At 41.2% G+C, this 18146-nt stretch overlaps 1 protein-coding gene across 4 annotated transcripts in view; it reads left to right on the top strand.

Moving 5' to 3' along the window:
• Positions 1-18146, top strand: part of HERC2 (HECT and RLD domain containing E3 ubiquitin protein ligase 2) — a 244592-nt gene that overhangs the window by 140579 nt on the left and 85867 nt on the right. For all 4 annotated transcript variants that reach the window (XM_075535640.1, XM_075535641.1, XM_075535637.1 and 1 more), the window contains exons 54-57: positions 7330-7520; positions 8150-8255; positions 8343-8434; positions 11460-11635. In XM_075535640.1, the coding sequence (XP_075391755.1) occupies positions 7330-7520; positions 8150-8255; positions 8343-8434; positions 11460-11635 (565 nt within the window). The remainder of the gene's footprint in view (positions 1-7329; positions 7521-8149; positions 8256-8342; positions 8435-11459; positions 11636-18146) is intronic.

Here is an 18146-nt window from a genome sequence, read left to right as displayed (position 1 = left end):
TCCTTTGATATTATTTTCTCTTTAGTTCATGTTAGTCTTTGTGTCAGAAGTGTGTTTCCTATAAATCGCATATTAATAGCTCTTAGTCTCTTGCCTGGTATATTTGTCCATTAACATTTAGTGAGATTATTGATATGTATAAGCTTGTTGCTTAATTTTGATGAGTATGCTTGTGATTAATTTCCTTTTTTCTTCATATATTTTGGTGTGGTTTTAGATACTGCTTGATTGTGTTTGTGGGGAATTGTCTTGTGTGTCCTAGGAGACTGTATAGTGGTTACATAGGCTGCTAGTGGCAGATCAGCAGTTTGGATCTACCAGCCTCTCATTTACCAAGAGTGTCAGATTCTCTTCTTGGCTTGTCATTGATTTTTATTAGATTTAAAGTATTTACTTCGAGAGCCGTGATGGGGTCGTGGTTGTATGTTGGGCTGTGATCCCCAAGGTCAGGAGTTTAAAACCACCAGCTGCTCCTTGGGATAAAGTGGGACTTTCTACTCCTGTAAAGAGTTACAGTCTCAGAAACTTAAAGGCACACCTACCCTTTTCTCTCAGGTTGCTGTGAGTAGGCATGCACTTGATGACTGTGAGCTTGGTTGGCTTTTTCGTTCCACTGTCTTACAACCTAGTGGCAGTGTGGGATAAAAGTTGGGCTACTCACTGCAATGTTGGCTGTTTGAAACTATCAGCTAATTTGTGGGAGAGAGATGAGGTTTTCCGTTCCTTGAAGATGTATATAGCCTTGGGAAAGCCACAGGGACGGTTTGGCTGTGTTCTAAACGAGCCCCGGTGGCATCATGCGGCAAGATCAGCCGTTAGAAACCACTAGCCACTTGTTGAGAAGAACATGTTTTCTTCTCCTGCTGAAAGTTAGTCTCAGAAAACCCACAGTGGCAGTGCCGTCAGCTTTATAGCCGTGAATATGGTCTGTGCTTTACTTTATGTATTTTCTGGCATGCATTTTTCCAGCCGAAAAGTCAATCATAACTTTGTGTGCAACTAGAGAAACAAATCGCAGAAACTCATATGCGTATAAGAGAGAGGTTTATATAAAGGGTAATTGTACATTAAAAAAGCATCCCAACCCAGTTCAGTCCAAGTCCATAAGTACAATATTAGCCCATATGTGTGATTCCAATCTATAAAGTCATCTTCAGACTCATGAAACGCATGCAGTGATGCCGAATGCAGGATGATCACAGGTCAGAGGGTAGAAAGTCCTGGATCCAGTGGCGTTGGAAGCATCTCAGAGCTGGTAGGGGTCTCCACATGGCCTCTCCAGGTCCAGGGTTCTGGCTGCAACAGGGTAGGTCCATGTGACTTCTCCTCAGGGATGTCTGGCAAGGAGTCAGCTTTGTCAGTAGAGAGTCTCCAAGGAAGTGAAGGGGTGAGAGCGAGTCTCTCCTGCCTCCAAGGAGGAAAAAAAATAAAGGATTTCCCAGAATTCTCAGGAGAAGGCCAGGCCCACACAGAGGCCTCATTCATTGCCTATAATCCAATTGATAGGCCAGACTCCACCCCTTCACTCATCATCCTCTCAAATTGACACCAGGTTATATAAGTATCACACTGTCATTGAGAATTCCTTGCATGTGACCTTGCTCTGCTCCTGTTGCTAATCTGTTATGTTCCCTTCTTGGTTCGTCCTGCTTTGGAGAGTTCAGACTGGACTCCCTTCCCCCTGTGTGTTCCCAGTTACTGTCCTCTTGCAGTATGCTCTAGAGAAGGCTCATCATACTTCGAGCTGTGGTCAGCCCTACAGTCCTCTCTGTTCCATAGCAGCGCCATGCAGGGATATCCTCCTCAGGGCTTGGGGTGCTGATATGGGGTCTAGAAACTCACTTGCTTGATTTCCTTCTTGGTTTGTTTCTATGTGGGGTGGGCTTGGCAGGCTGGCCCCTCTCCCAACCTATAGGTGTAGTGGTGTCCTCTGCAGCACATATTGCTAGGGAGGGGTCGGTTTCTCTCTGATTGGGTCGTGCCCTGTAACCCTCTGTTCATGCGTTGATCCTTGTGGTTACGTTGCCCTCAAGGTTTGGTGTGCCATGTGGGGGTCTGCATGGACACTCCCGATTGTGTGGAGATATAACCAGTACTCTCCCCCAGGGTGGGTTATTGCCTTGTCCCCCTTTGCCATCGTCTCCCTCCACGCCCTTTCTCCCTCATCCTTTCCCCTTCTTTATGTTGGAATGACATGTACATCCTTGGGTTTGGCTGGCCCACCACCTGACTGCCTATACTTATAGTGTGAGATCAGTGGTTTTTCTTCTATACCTACTGTGCTGATTGTACTTACCTCAGTGGACTCATGTTGTACTTGTCCTTTTGTCATCGGCTAACATTACTTAGCATAATTTCCTGCAACTCTTTAAGCGAGGCGATGTGCTTCATGTGAGTATCTGTTTTTTAGTGATGTGTAGAACTCCATTGTGCGCATGTGCCAGTGTTTTCTAATCCACTCGTCTATTGATGGAAATTTAGGTTGTTTCCAGTTCTTTGTGATTGTGAATTGCGTAGCAGTAAACATTGGGACACAGATGATTGGTCATGGTCTACTTCTTACCTCTTCTGGGTATATGCCCAGGAGAAGGATAGCTGGTTCATAAGTCGGCTCAGTTTCCATGCTTTAAATATCACCAGATGGCTTTCCACAGAGGCTGTACATATCTACACAACTACCAGCAGTGGAGGAGAGTGCCTATCTCACCACATCCCCTCCAGCATTTGTTGCTGTCAGATTTTCTGATTTGGGCTCTCCTCAAGGATGTTAGATGGTGTCTCATGGTTGTTTTGATTTGCATTTCTCTGATAGCTAATCATCAGAAGCATTTTCTCATATGTCTATTGGCCATTGGAGTCTCGTCCCTAGTGAAACTTCTGTTCAAGCCTTTTGCCCACTGCTTCTTTTTGCTGCCTAGGAGGGGATTGTAGAGTTTAGTAATAAGCCCTTTGTGTGTTGTGCCATTGCTAAGAATCCTCTCCCAGTCTGGGTTCTCTTGTTACTCTCTTGGTGAAGTCTTTCGACGCACACAGGCGTTTTATCCTTGGTTTATCCCACTTGTCGATTTCAGGTTCCCCTGTGTGTGCACCCTTCCCCTATTGCAGTTAGCCTATGCATTCCCTGAGCCAAGGTGCTTGTCTTCCTTCCTTGATGGTCCCGATTCCATCTTCTCTTGATGCTTTCTGTGTCAAGAATATTTAATATTGCAACTCAAGGTTTGATTTTTTCCTTCAGTTCTTTTAAGATACGTTGAGCATGTTTTTCCTTTTTGGCTTTTCAGTTCTATGTCTTCATACATTTCACTATGTTTGTCTTTGTCTTTTCGAACTGCCCTTTAAAATTTTCTTTTCAGCTCTCTGACCTCTTCCTTGATTTCATTTGTTTTAGTTCCTCTGTGAGTCAGAGTCTCTTCTGGCATCCACTTTAATATTTTCTTTCTTTCTTGTCGTTTTAATGACCTTTTACTTTTTTCATGAATGATGATCTTAATGTCTTCCCACAGCTACTGACAGGACTTCTGTCATTAATGTTCACTGCCTCAAACCTGTTCTCCACATGTTATTGAAAAACCGAAGGTTGTATTTTGACACTTGTGGACTTGTTTCAGTTTTCTTCAGCCTTATCCTGAACTTCCTTATTTGTAGTTCATGGTCTGTTCTGTAGTCAATCCCTGGCCTGCTTTTTGCTGCTGATATTGAGCTTCTCCATAATCCCTTCCTACATGTGTAGTCAGTTTGATTCGTCTGTATTTCAGCTGGAGAAGGCAGTGTATAGTGGCTTTCTGTGAGGTTGAGAAATGGTATTTGCTATGAATAACCTATGCACCTGTGCTTAGCTTGAACCTGTACTAGGTTTTTGATCTTGCAAAATTCTGTGACGTGATCTCGAGCTGATCTTCAGTGTGATAGTCATTTCTGTCACCAAGTCCATAGTTTCCAAGTACTGTTCCTTCCTTTTTATTTCCAACTTTTGCATTCCAGTTGCCAGTGGTTATCCTTGCATCTGCATTGCATGTTTGATCAATTTCTAGCAGAAGTTAGAATTCTTCAGTTTCTTCATGACTAGTTTTTGTGGTTGGGGCATAAATTTGAATTATAGTTGTACTGATTGAATTTCATTGACGGTGTTAGATATAATCCTATTATAGACAGCATTATACTTCAGGATTGATTTTTCAGTATACTTTCTCACAGTGAATGCCAATGCCATTCCTTTGATTGTGTTATTCCTGGCATACTAACTTACATAATTTTTTTCTGATTTAAAATGGCTACTTCCAGTTTATTTCAGCGCACTAATGCCTACAATATTGATCTTTAGGTATTGCCTTTTATTTTTGACCACTTCCAGTTTTCCTATATTTATACTTCACATATTCCAAGTACCTATTATTAGCCGATTTTTGCAGGTGTTTCTCCTTACCTTGAGCCCCATCAGTAAATGAAGGGCATGAGGGCACCTTTCCCACAGGCTCCTGTCACCACGGTCAACTCCACTTCGAGAAATCAGTGCTGCATTAATCACTTTTCCAATGCCCTCTGGCCCAAGGAGCCCATCCTCTGACACTTGTCTCCAACACTGTTTGGCTTCCATTCATTAGGTTGTCGGTGTCTGACAGTGCTTCTGAGCTGTGCCTACGGTTTCCCGCAGCTACTTTCTCTGAAGTGGGGGACGGAAACCTCCCTGAAGCTAGTTCACTTTGGGTGACCCTGTTGTTATTTGAAATACCAGCGACATAACAACACACAAGCCACCACAGTATGACACACAAGTGGTGGACAGTCCACTATATGTTGCTGTTCTCCAGTAGCCAGGACCATGGTTCAAGGAACAACTAAACGGTGGAACTAGGAGTGACACCCTATTACTTATAGTGAGTGGCACACTCACATTTTTGCTTCCTCTACCTGTGACAATATGCTCTTTAGGTCTGGACATCTTAGTTCCAAAGAAAGGAATAGCTCCAAAGAAAGGAATATTCCTACCTTGAGATACTATACTAAAGCCATAAAACTGGAAGAAATTCACCTATCCAACTTGTCTTCCTAAGTCTTTAGATGAACTTGTGAAAAAGAGAGTTACGGTATTTGCTAGTGTCATTGGTCCTGATTAGCAAGGGAAATCTGGATTGCTATTACGTAAGTGAGGCAAAGAGGAGTGTACCTAGAATACAGGAGGTTCCTTAGACTGTCTCCTGGTCCCACCACAACTTGCGATTAAGATCAAGGTAAAACTGTTGCAGTTAAATGCCAGCTTTACTCATGGCCCAGACCCTTGAGAAATTTACTCATGGCCCAGACCCTTGAGAAATTCAGGGTCTGGGGTTACCTATCAGGCAAAGAACCATAACCAACTGATGTATTTGCTCAAGGCAAAGAAATATGCAATGAGTCATGGAAGAAGAGAAATACTAACGTTGGCCATGTGACCAGTTTCAGGAAAAGCCTGCCCAGAAGAAGGCAGGATGGAGAAGTTGATTTGAGGTCTACCCAGGGGAGTGCTTGTTACTATTCAGAGGGTGTCTCTCGCCCCACTGGAAGAGTGCAGCTGTTGATCTGCAATCACCCCTCCCCTTCCCTATGCTTCTCAGGATCCTTGATTCTCTCCTCACCTGCCCTTTGTTTATATAGCTTTGCTTCTCTGCAGATAAGTACTCCTTCCTCCATCTGTTCCTCCTATGGAGGCTCTCACAAGTCTGACTGCCATACTAGGTTTTTGTGGCATTTTCCAGTGTTCTCATTTCAAAGTTATGGGCTCCTATGAGTGACACTTTTGGTCTTGATCAGACTCTAGATGCATTCTGTTTCCTTCCAAGTTTGTTATTTGATATCAGCTTTGCTTCTGGCTGTGTTTTCTTTGAAGTTGCCTTCTTGGGCTTTTCACCTGGGGATGGTGCTTCCTCATGCTCCCAAATGGTTATGTTGTACCAGGCTTTCAGGCAGCTCACTCACAGAAGATCCACCAATGCCTACTTTGAGGCTCATTTAGAGTTTCAAGCTCCCCTGTCGATGCTCTGGGATCTGAGGTCATTGTTTTTATAAGTTTTATTTAGTTTATCAAGTTTTGGGGGTGATATCACTCCTAATATTAATCTTTTGTTTTTATTTGTTTCTTTTTTTAAACATTTTATTAGGGACTCATACAACTCTTACCACAATCCATACATACATCAATTGTATAAAGCACATCTGTACATTCTTTGTCCTCATCATTTTCAAATCATTTGCTCTCCACTTAAGCCCTTTACATCCGGTCCTCTTTACTCCTCCTTCCCTGATCCCCCTCCCTCGTTTACTCGTTTCTTTAATAGTTTTATTGGCATATAATTTACATAGCATACAACTCAGTAGTTTGAAAGTATATTAAAAAGAGTTGTGCAAGCATCACAGTTAATTTCAGAACATTTTTTTCTTTCTTGTACTCATTGGCTCTCCATTTCTCTCAGCTTCCTTGCCATAACCCCAAGAAACTTTTAATCCAATTACTGTCTCCATCGATTTACATATTCTAGATTTTACATAAAGAAAAATATACAAAAACTAGAAGCACGAAAACTCAACAAGAAAATAAAACATAGAAAATCACAGTTGAAAAGATAACAGAAAGTAATAGAAACTAGATCAAAGTTAAAATTGATCAAACGGAGGGTACTGAATTTTAACCCAATCACATCTGCACTAGTCCACTCCACTGCCCTCTGTCTGACAGAAAGGTTGTTGACATCCCTGGTCAATGGTCAGAGGGGATTTCTGGAGTCTAATCCATGTGTTGACCTTGCCAGTAGATTTTAGGCTTTCACTGTCATCCATAGCCTTCTGTGAAGCAAGGACTCAGAATTGAAGCTCTGCTACCATTTCTTTCTCTGGTCTTGGACTTACAATCTGTGGATTACATTGGCTCGTGTGCTTATTCCATTTAGACTTAATGTTCACGTCACTTTGATGACTACTTGGTTTACATGCCTTTAGGACCCCACATGCTCTTCTTTCTGGTAGCCACTTTGATGGTGTGTCTGAGAAGTCATTTTAACCTGAAATGTTCAATAGTGTTTTGAGTAATCATTGCTTTTGAAGTTTCTTTCCAATCCATGTCGCCTTTTGTCGAGAATTCCATGATTTTATCTGATGTTCCTTAAGAGAGTTAGTGAAATATACCATAAGAATTTCAGCGTACAAGTTGCTTAAGTTGCTTATCTTAAGTTTTCTGAAGCTATTGCCAGATACATTTTAATTTGGAAGCTGTCTATTTTTGTAGAGGTACAGCACTCATGGTTCTTCCCAGCTCATGAAGTATTAATGCTTTTTTTTCTTTTTACTAACTTGAAATAGGTCAATCTGCAATATTTTGTGGTCGTTCTGGGAAACAGCTGAAGCGATGTCACAGCAGTCAGCCAGGAACACTACTGGACAGTTGGTCCCGCATGGTTAAGAGTTTGAATGTGTCGTCCTCTGTGAACCAAGCAGCTCATCTGATTGACGGCAGTGAGCCCTGCTGGCAGTCCTCTGGGTCACAAGGAAAGGTAGCTTGCAGCAGGCACACATCAGAACATTTTCATTTAGAATTTCAACATGAACTTGAAAATTGCATGAAGGTGTACAGATGGAATCTGTCAGCACTCGTTTTATATTTTAATTTTTAAAGTAGGAACACGAATAGTGTAACATTCATTTTGTATTTTCAGAGGTTTTAAATAATTCAGCCTACATATTGTATTTAACTGACCAATACATAGAGGGTTAGTAGGACCTTTTACTTCCCCCCTCTAAAATGTAATAAATCCAGATTTAGCTTCTGGCTAGAGTTTTCTCTAGCACATCATAGCAAATATGTCTTGAGTTTTGGAATGCTATCATTTACGAGTGGTGTAGACACACACAGGTTTGCCTGGCTGGAAAGTGCTTTCTCTGTGTCGAGATTCCAGTGTTTTCTATAGCCTATTCCCTAGATTGTCTATAAATAGATCTTTTCCAGGGCTTTGGGTAGGATGTTCCTTTAATGAGGGAGTAATAGGGTAGAATAACCTTGTTTCTATCAGCTAAAGATAGAAATTTATTAATCATTCTACTATATATATATTTAATTGAACTTCAGGGATACTGCTTATTGGCTAGTCAAATTTTGCTGAGAATACCTTCTTTTTTTTTAAAGCATTGGATTCGTTTGGAGATTTTCCCAGATGTCCTTGTTCATAGATTAAAAATGATTGTAGATCCTGCTGACAGCAGCTACATGCCTTCCTTGGTTGTAGTGTCAGGTAATTGAATGTTTATTAAAAAATAAATACCTTCTGTCGCATAATTAAGAGTTCTTTTGCCTGATTATCTTTTTTCCCTTCCCGTAGGTGGTAATTCCCTAAATAACCTAATTGAACTGAAGACCATCAACATTAACCCCACTGACACCACTGTGCCCCTTCTGAGTGACCGCACAGAAGTAAGTGGTGCAGAGACTGTTCCTTCGGATGACTAGCAAACGCTTAGATGGGCTCTTTTAGGCACATAACCAAAGTTGAGACCATTATTTTTCCATTTAATTAATTGGTTGTATTGGTTTTTGCAACTTATTCTATTAGCTTGAAAAAAAACCAAAATAAATTTTCTTTAATATTTGTTAATGAGTGAGGGTGAACAATAATAGTAGATATTGACTTTCAGTTTACTGTTTATACATAGCACACCACACCTGCTTCCATATGTTGTTTTCATTAAGAATCTATGAAATTACATTTTCTGATCTTAAATGTGGCAGTGAACTTACTCCTTTTTATCAAACTTGTTAGGTCAATTGCTGAACTCTTTCGTTGTCTTGGCTGATAATATAACTTTCAAACAAATTCAGGTTTATTGTATTGCTTACAGTTTTGTGTGACAGAAATGAGGCCTTAACAAAATGCATGCTGTAGATGAGTGTAACTCACTGAAATCTTCCAGTGTCTCTTTCTACTTAGTAATTCAGTGCTACTTTAATAAATCAAATATACTTCAGATAATACAAATTAAGACTTTCATGTACTACGTATATTGTTATGAGGACAAATCAGTTGATAAATTACTAAATGTAGTTGACCAATATTTTATATCATTTAATTATTGTGTGGCATGTTTATTGATTTAAAAACGAATGGGTAAAATAAAAATGAAATATGAAAAACCTACTACGTAATTTTACTGTGAACTTGTTGGTAGGTAAGACTGCAGCTTGTAAAATGTGTTAGTCATATTTTGAGTGTATTTAAATTTTAATCAAATTAAGTACAAGAGGAGGCTTTTTACTCCCATGATTCACTGTCTTGGGAACCCGCCAGGGGCCATTCTCCCTGTCGTGTCGGCTGCTGTGAGCTGGCACCAAATTGATGGCGGCGAGTGAGTCACTGAGCTGCTTCCGAAAGGAGCTTTGGTGGCACATTGGTTAAGCCATTAGCTGCCGACAAAGAGCTGCAGGTAGAACTCACTAGGTGCTGTGCAGGAAAAGGATGTGGCACTGTTTGTGTAAATAGTTAAACCTTGGAAACCCCATGGGGCAGTTCTGCTCCGTCTTACACGGTTGCTGTGAGTTAACATAGATTTAATCACCATGGGTTTGGTTTTTTGGCCTTTGCATCCAAAGAGAGTATATTAACCTTAATCCAAGAAATTTTCAATTTCAAGTAATCTTGCTTTTTAATATGTACAAAACTCTATATACATGATGTATATGAAAAGCGTGATGCATTATATGTAAACAACAAACTCTTGGCTTGCCCTCTAACTCCCTATTAACTTAAGAATTAGAATACTGTATGTACTCATTTAAGCTGAGTTTTCAGCACATTTTTAATGCATTTTTTGGTGGTAAAATTAGGTGCCTCGATTGATACTAGGATCGGGTTATACTCGACTGTACACGGTATTTTAATTCATTCCTGAGCATCTACTTGTCTCTTTTGTGTTGCTTTTTCTGTTGTGCTCATTTTCTGTGGGAGTTTCCCTTCATAACTCAAGGCGGAATATACTGCAGCCCTCAGGAGCGCACCACGCACCCGCCACCCTTCGTGGTCATCGTGTTGGACTTCCTCACTGGGCTCTCCTCCGCATCTCCCTCCCCTAGCCCCTGTGCTTAGAAGGAAGGCTTAGGATGATTTAGTTCAATAGTAAATATTCATCTCTAATAAAAAATAAAATACAACCATAGTACTAGTATCACACTTAACCAAAACAACAGAGTCACTTGACGGTGAGCCAGTTTACTCATGGTATAAAACTTCGGTGTGGTTTTCAATGGCTGATATTTTAGAATTAGAATGAAAGTCCTGATTGTAGTTCTTGCATGTTGCCTTCTGGGTGGAACTGAACTACTACTTTTTTGGATAGCTGCTGAGTACTAACCATTTACATTTCAATAATTTTTTAAACCTAAGTAATATCTATTTAGTGTTCAAGTTTTCCCATTTGCCCTATAATTGTGCTTTTGCACATAATTTTTCTTTGCTAAAGGAAAAAAAGAAACTCATTCCATGGTTTTGTTCACATATATCTCCTCTGAAGTCACAGACAGATCATACAGTCTTGTAAGGTCCAATTTGGGCATGAAAATGTACTGGGTTGTGCCAAATGCTTTATGCTTTGTGCTATGTTCCTGTTCACATGAGACAACAGCAGTGTGATCTGCCAAATCTACGGTCTGGGGCACCCCACAGGCCAAATGAACCAGCTTCCCACAGGAACGGCAGTGGGGTAATGGAGGAGCTGGACCTTGTTTGCATTCTGATTTGAACAACTATTAGTAAAAAACAGGCAATCAGAGCACTTGAATCGTTGGTAGTACATTAGGTGATAGAGGTAAATAATATTAAAACTGTGCAATAACATTGACGAATTGATTAGAAAATTGTCCTCTTTATGACATTTTTTAAAAAGATAATCCATATGTAAACCAGGGTTGCCATATGTTGATAATTGTTGAATCAAATGCTAGATTCATGGGACTCAGGGTTTTCTGTGTGTATTCCCGTATTTTTGGTTTAAATTGTATGAAGGCTCAGTGAAAACCTAGCATCTAAATACTTGCATAGTTAATACAAAAAAGTCTTCAAAGAGTTTGTGTAAACATTCTGTATCCTTTAATTCCTTTGTGCCATGAAATTTTAAGCTGAATCCTACATCTTGGTTTAAGAATGCTCTGAGATAGAAAGGTTTGAAGCCATTCTACATGGCTATATGCAATTTAATTTTAGTAAGAAAACCAGTATAAGCCCCAGGCCTTGTATAGACATATTTTATGATTTTAAGCTTAACTGATTTAAGCAAAGCCTGATAGATCCAGCTGTACTCTACTTACTCTTGTAGGCCCGATACCTAAATAAAGGTGCTCTGACATCTCCGACCTCCCAACAGATGTGGTTTAAGTATCTTCCTCTCCAGTTAAAGTATTGAATGTGGTTGTTCCTACAAAGCCTGTGACTCATTGTCTTGTTGCCTAGTATCATAGGTATATTGAAATTGCTATAAAGCAGTGCAGGAGCTCAGGAATCGACTGTAAAATCCATGGTCTAATCATATTGGGGCGGATTCGTGCAGAGGAAGAAGACTTGGCTGCGGTTCCTTTCTTAGCTTCAGACAATGAGGAAGAAGAGGATGAAAAAGGCAGTAGTGGGAGGTAAGAGCTATTTGTTACTCACCCTGACATCCACAAGCTCTGACTTCCACAGTGCACATCTAATGAGAGAAAATGTAGCTCATACGGGTAGCAGTTTTAAAGGGGCCACAAAATGTTTGGCAAATTCTCATTGAACTTACAAATGTTATAATTTGATGACTGTTTTTGGAAAATGTTTAATATATTAACACATCACATCTAGAGAAATGAGAGAAATAGAAATGTTTTGGATTATACTTGAAGTGTCACTGTAAAGATGTGGTACATACATCCTTGTTTTGTTTCCCACGGCAACTTCACGTCTCTTCTAGGTTCTGTAGCTATTGCAGTAACCACACAGAACTCACCGACGGCGCTCATAATAGGTTATGTAATTCAGCGGAGAAATACTCAGGATACAGTTGTCCAGTTAGGACATGCGTAAAGTTTTTTCAGGCCCCATGGCCCTTGTGTTAAATGACCAAAGGGCATGCCACTCTGCTGTGAGCTTCATCCTGTAGGCGCTCAGCTCCAGTTCCAGTTCCATCTCTGTGGGTCCGCAAACCCAGCTTGCCTGAATTCAGTAACCAGGGGCCCTCTGCTTCACAGACCAAACTCCTGCTACAAAGCACTTAATTACTCTAGGGCAGCGGTTCTCCACCGGTGAGTCGCGACCCATTTGGGGGTCGAGTGTCCTTTTCACAGGGGTTGCCTGATTCATAACTAGCAAAATTATAGTTATGAAGTAGCAACAAAAATTTTATGTTTGGGGGGGGTCCCCACAACATGAGGAACTGTGCTAAAGGGTTGTGGCATTCGGAAGGTTGCGAACCACTGCTCTAGGGGCTGGGACTCTACAATTCCTGTGTAATGCCCTGCTGCTCCCCTGTCACAGTGTGGGACAGTCAAAGCTGGATTGAGGAGATTTACTGCACAGGGAGAGGACAAGCTCCACTCCTGGCGCTTGTTGTTAGTGGATCCTTTCCTCCTGCTTCTGCATTGGTTCCTTTTATACCAAGCAGGATGCCGGTCACAATCACTCGCCCTAACAAGCACTCACAACTGTATCTTATCCATAGATTTCCCCACCGTCTCATACCCAGACTCATCAGGAAATAATTCACTGCCTTGCAGTCCTCTTTCCCCCTTCTCTAGATATACTTTCCTATGGAAATGGTGCGGTATAGCCTTGTCACTAGAATTTTATTATGCACGTTCATCCACATTAATAGTCTTGTGATGTGATTTTTATGAATTTCACCATTTTCTAAATTTCTTATATTTTATGAGTACTGTGGCAGTGAACATTACTGCATTTCTTCATTCAGTACATATCTACTGAGTACCTACTGTGGTACCTGTTCTCTGTTTTCTACTATGGTACTATAGTGAAGAAGCAAAATCCACCTATGGGTAGGAGCCAGATAGTAATCCAATGACCACACATGTAAATGTGACACGATAGCTGTGGTTAGTAGCACAAGAGAAGTGTGGTACTCAGGAGTCTCCAGGGGGCGCATTGCTCTGTTAGGGAGAAAAAGGGAACTTCCCCCAAAGGTAGAATCACAGGAAGAGTGAGAGATAGCTATGTAAAGTGGGCAGGAGGACTGGCCTACGACAAAGGGAGACAAAGCTAGTGACTACCTCTGTGCACATTTGTGTGTATGTTTTAAAGATGCGTATCAAAGGCGCACTGTGGGTGCTATCTTAGGTCCCTGTTTGCAGTTAGAGAACTATACAAAATAGACCTTTACTGCTTTTACATAAATTACAGCTTTTGCATAAATTTCTAGAAGTGTAAGTGATAAGTAAAAAATGTATGTAAAATAAACGGATAGGTTGTCAGTATAAAGATACAGTTGCTAAGAGCAAGTTCCAGTTGCTGTTGCAATACAGCTGATGGAAATGTTCTCTGTACTAGGACTCCCTGCGTTTCCTGTGAATAGCCTTAGGTAACTCTGCATCGGGCTGCTGTGAGTGAAGCGGCTTCTCCCAGTCGTGCATGCATGTCACGCGTGATAGTCCATCCGGTCGTTCCAGGGGTCTGTTAGTTAGGCTTCGGAAACCTCTCTCGTTCATTTTGCTACCTGGCATAGAAGGTAGAAGTACATAGTATGTATAACACTTTCTTATCTGGAATGTATATTCTAGTTATAGTTCAAACCAATTATTATATCTTTATCCATAGATCTGTATGTGCAAATTTATATAAGCCAAGTGCCAGGTCTTTAAAATAAGGAAATCATTCAGATTTTTAAGAGAAATGATTGATGATTGGCATTTTCTTACTCAGTCATTAAAATGGACATTTGTAGAAAAATGGAATTATAAGATAATGGAATTTTTTTTACAAACTTTTTGAAACTGAAATAACAAAAAGGGCTTGGGGCTTTGTTTATTGATCTTAAGTGATAAGACAGTGAAAAAGAGGGAGGTCCTCAAGGTGATTTAACACTGTAACAGTGGGCTGCTTCATAACAATTGATGTCACAGGACTATGCTGGCAGCTTTTCATTCTCCTGTATGTAGAGTTGTTCTGAGTCAAAACTAACTTGATGGCACCTAACAACAACATGCTTTCACATAATTGCGTATATTACATGTAAGCTGTCATTAGCGTGTTAATTTTGGTGATTCAGGAATCCAATCTGTGCATTCTCTGTGCAGTCTTGTTAGGCTGTTCTGGCAGATGATTACTTAAATTATGCCACTTGTTAAATACGTAGAATAGCTCCTAGTTTCTTGTACATATTTTTGAGCAAAAAAATTTCTTGCAAAGTATTTCAAATGATTACAATATATGAATGGTTCAAAACCAGTGGCAGGGAGGGGGTGGGAGGACTGGTAGGGAGTGACCAAGGGCAGGGTAACAGAGAAATTACTGAAACCAGAATGAAGGCTGAACAAGGTAGTGGGACAGGAGGAAAGCGTAGGAAATAGAGGAAAGGAGTAGGAGGCAAAGGGCATACAGAGAAGCCTAAATACAGACATGTACATATGTAAATATATTTCTGATTAGGGGAAAATAGACCTACCTATGTGCATATATTTATAAGTTTAGTAATAGGGTAGCAGGTGGACATTGGGCCTCCTTGCACGCATTCTCTTAATTCAAAAGCACCTTGCTCAGCTAAATGGTCATTTCATGATACCCACTTTCCCAATGTGATTGCTGAAGACAGATGTGTGCATAAGCAAACGTAGTGAAGAAAGCTGATGTGCCTGGCTACCAAATGATACAGCGTCTGGGGTCTTAAAGGCTTGAAGGCAAACAAGCAGTCATCTAGCTCGGAAGCAACAAAGCCCACAGAGAAGAAGCACACAAGCCTGTGTGAACATGAGGTGTTGAAGGGATCAGGTAGCAGACACCAAAGGACAAAAACCATCATTGATCACCTTCCCCACATAAACGCCGAAGACGAATGTGTGCATAAACAAGTGTGGTGAGAAAGGCTGATGGTGCCCGGCTATAGAGAAATACAGCATCTTAGGTCTTAAAGGCTTGAAAGTAAATAAGCGGTCATCTAGCCCAGAAGGAACAAAGCCCACATGGAAGCAGTACACCAACATGTGTGCTCATGAAGGGCCGAGGGGACCAGGTTTCAAGCACCAAAGGCGGAGGGGGGGAGCTTGGTGGGGGTGGGGGAATCATATCATGGTGAATGAGGGCAGCGCGTGATGGGGACCCGATGCCCATCTGTAGAGAACTAGACATCCCTTGCAGAAGGGTAGTGAGGAGGAGATGAGTCACTGAGGGTTCAGTATAGCAATAGGGAAACTCACAACCTTACTCTAGTTCTTAAACGCTTCCTCCCCCCAACTAGCATGGTCCCAATTCTACCTTGCAAACCTGATTAGACCAGAGGATGCACAGTGGTACAGATGGGAACTGGAAACACAGGGAATCCAGGACAGATCAACCCCTGAGGACCAGCGGTGAGAGTGGTGATACCAGGAGGAAAGGGGGAGTAGACAGTGGGAACCGATCTCAAGGATCTACATATAACCTCCTCTCTGAGAGATGGGCAACAGAAAAGTGGGTGAAGGGAGACGCCGGGCGGTGTAAGATAAAATAATAATTTATAAATTATTAAGAGTTCATGAAGGAGGGGGTAGCGAGGAGGGCGGGAGAGGGGAAAAAGGAAAATGAGCTGATTCCATGAGCCCAAGCAGAAAGTGAATTTTGAGAATGGTGAGGGCAACGAATGTATAAGTGTGCTTTACACAATTGATGTGTGTATGGATTGTGATAAGAGTTGTATGAGCCCCAATAAAATGATTAAAAATAAAATCAAGCTTCGAGAATGGGGGGCTCCTACATAACAGTGGTTCTCAACCTTCCTAATGCTGCGACCCTTTAATACAGTTCCTCAGGTTGTGGTGACCACCCCCTCCTCCCAAACATAAGACATTTTCGTTGCTACTTCATAACTGTAATTTGCTACTGTTATGAAGGGGCGATTTCTGTGAAAGGGACATTTGAAGCCCCCAAAGGGGACGTGACTCACAGGTTCAGAACCACTGGATAAGGTTTCTGAGACTTTACATCTTTCCTGCATAAACTGCCTCATTTTCTCTCCAGATCAGCAGGTGGAGTTGAACTCCCCACCCTTGCAGTTAGCAGCCCAATGGCAATCTTGCAATGTCATTAGGACTATCTAAACCTTTAGAGAGATGCAAATAAAAACTACAATAAAATGATAATCTTTATTTTGGCATTTTATTGGGGGTTCATACAACTCATCACAATCCATACAAACATCAATTGTGTAAAGCACATTTGTTCTTTCATTACCCTCATCATTCTCAAATCATTTCCTCTCCACTTAAGCCCTTGGTATCAGTTCCTCGTTTTTCCCCTCCCTCCCCACTCCCTCTTCCCTCATGAACCCTTGATAATTTATAAATTATTATTTTGTCATATCTTACACTGTCCGATGTCTCCCTTCACCCACTTTTCTTTTGTCCATCCCCCAGGGAGGTTATATGTAGATTCCTGTAATCGGGTCCCCCTTTCTACCCCAGCCTCCCTGGGCCCTCCTGTTATCACCACTCTCACCACTGGTCCTGAAGGAATCATCTGACCTGGATTCCCTGTGTTCCCAGTCGCTATCTGTACCACTGTACATCTTTTGGTCTAGCCAGATTTGTAAGGTAGAATTGGGATCATGATAGTGGGGGGTGGGGAGGAAGCATTTAGGAACTAGAGTAAAGTATGTTTCATCGTTGCTACCCTGCACCCTGACTGGCTCATCTCCTTCCCATGACCCCTCTGTAAGGGGATGTCCAGTTGCCTACAGATGGGTCTTGGGTCCCCACTCTGCACTCCCCTTCATTCACAATGATATGATTTTTGTTCTTTGATGTCTGATACCCCATCCCATTGACACCTTGTGATCACACAGACTGATGTGATTCCTCCATGTGGGCTTTGTTGCTTCTCAGCAAGGTTTATCTTCAAGTCTATATCTTTTGATAGCCAGGCACCATCAGCTTTCTTCACCACATTTGCTTATTAACTCGCTTTTTTTGTCTTCAGCGATTGTGTTGGGAAGGTAAGCGTCATGGAATGCCAGTTGAAAAGAACAAAGTGTCCTTGCATTTAGGGAGTACTTGAACAGAGGCTCAATGTCCATCTGCTGCTACCTTAATACTAAACCTACAATTATATGCACATAGATTTGTTTCCTCATCGTCATATATAAAAATATTTATATTTGTACATACTTGTAGTCAGATCTATATAAATCCCCTTTGCCTCCTAGTTCTTTCCTCTATTTCCTTTTAATTTCTTCTTGTCCCACTATCGTGCTCAGCCTTCATTTAGGTTTCTGTAATTCTTCTCGGTTACGTTGCCCTTGATCAAGCCCTACCAGGCCTCCTACACCCTCTTCGTCATTAATTTTGGGTCACTTGTTGTTCCCTCGTCCTTGTAGAATTGTGACTGATAACCACGGGTTTCTTGGCAGAACTGTATGCATGCTGTAACACCTTTGGTCTTGGTTTCCAGTTTTCCTGATATCTTTGTTATCTTTTGTGAAGGGTTTGAGTGTGTAGTATGTGTGACATTAATTTGTGAGTCACTGGTTACTTAACAACATTTGAGGATAATGGTACTTGATAACCTCTTTTAAAAATTGGCTCCACATTTAAACCTGGAAAATCAATGAGCTTAGAAAAGAGTTGTAACTACATGCCATTTTAGAATTTGGTACATGCATTAAGAATTGTGTACAAATTGTTCACAATGTTTCTGTACTAATCTCAAAACAATAAGATGCCAGTTGTGGAATGGGGAAAGGAATGCCATCCGATTCAGCAGTACTCCCCAATAGAAGCAAACTGGGGGCCGTAAATTGGTGAGTGTATAAGAGAACTGTGGTTGCTATATAATGGAGTACTGCCCATTGATCAACAACAATGATTGATCCATAAAGCATCTTGCAACATGAATGAATCTGGAGGACATTGTGCTCTGTGAAATAATCACAAAAGGGAAATATTTTTTAAGACCCTGATGATAAAGTATTAA

Source organism: Tenrec ecaudatus, chromosome 17, assembly GCF_050624435.1.
Source record: "Tenrec ecaudatus isolate mTenEca1 chromosome 17, mTenEca1.hap1, whole genome shotgun sequence".
In the NCBI taxonomy this organism is placed as follows: Eukaryota; Metazoa; Chordata; class Mammalia; order Afrosoricida; family Tenrecidae; genus Tenrec; species Tenrec ecaudatus.
This window is presented reverse-complemented; position numbering and strand designations above follow the sequence as displayed.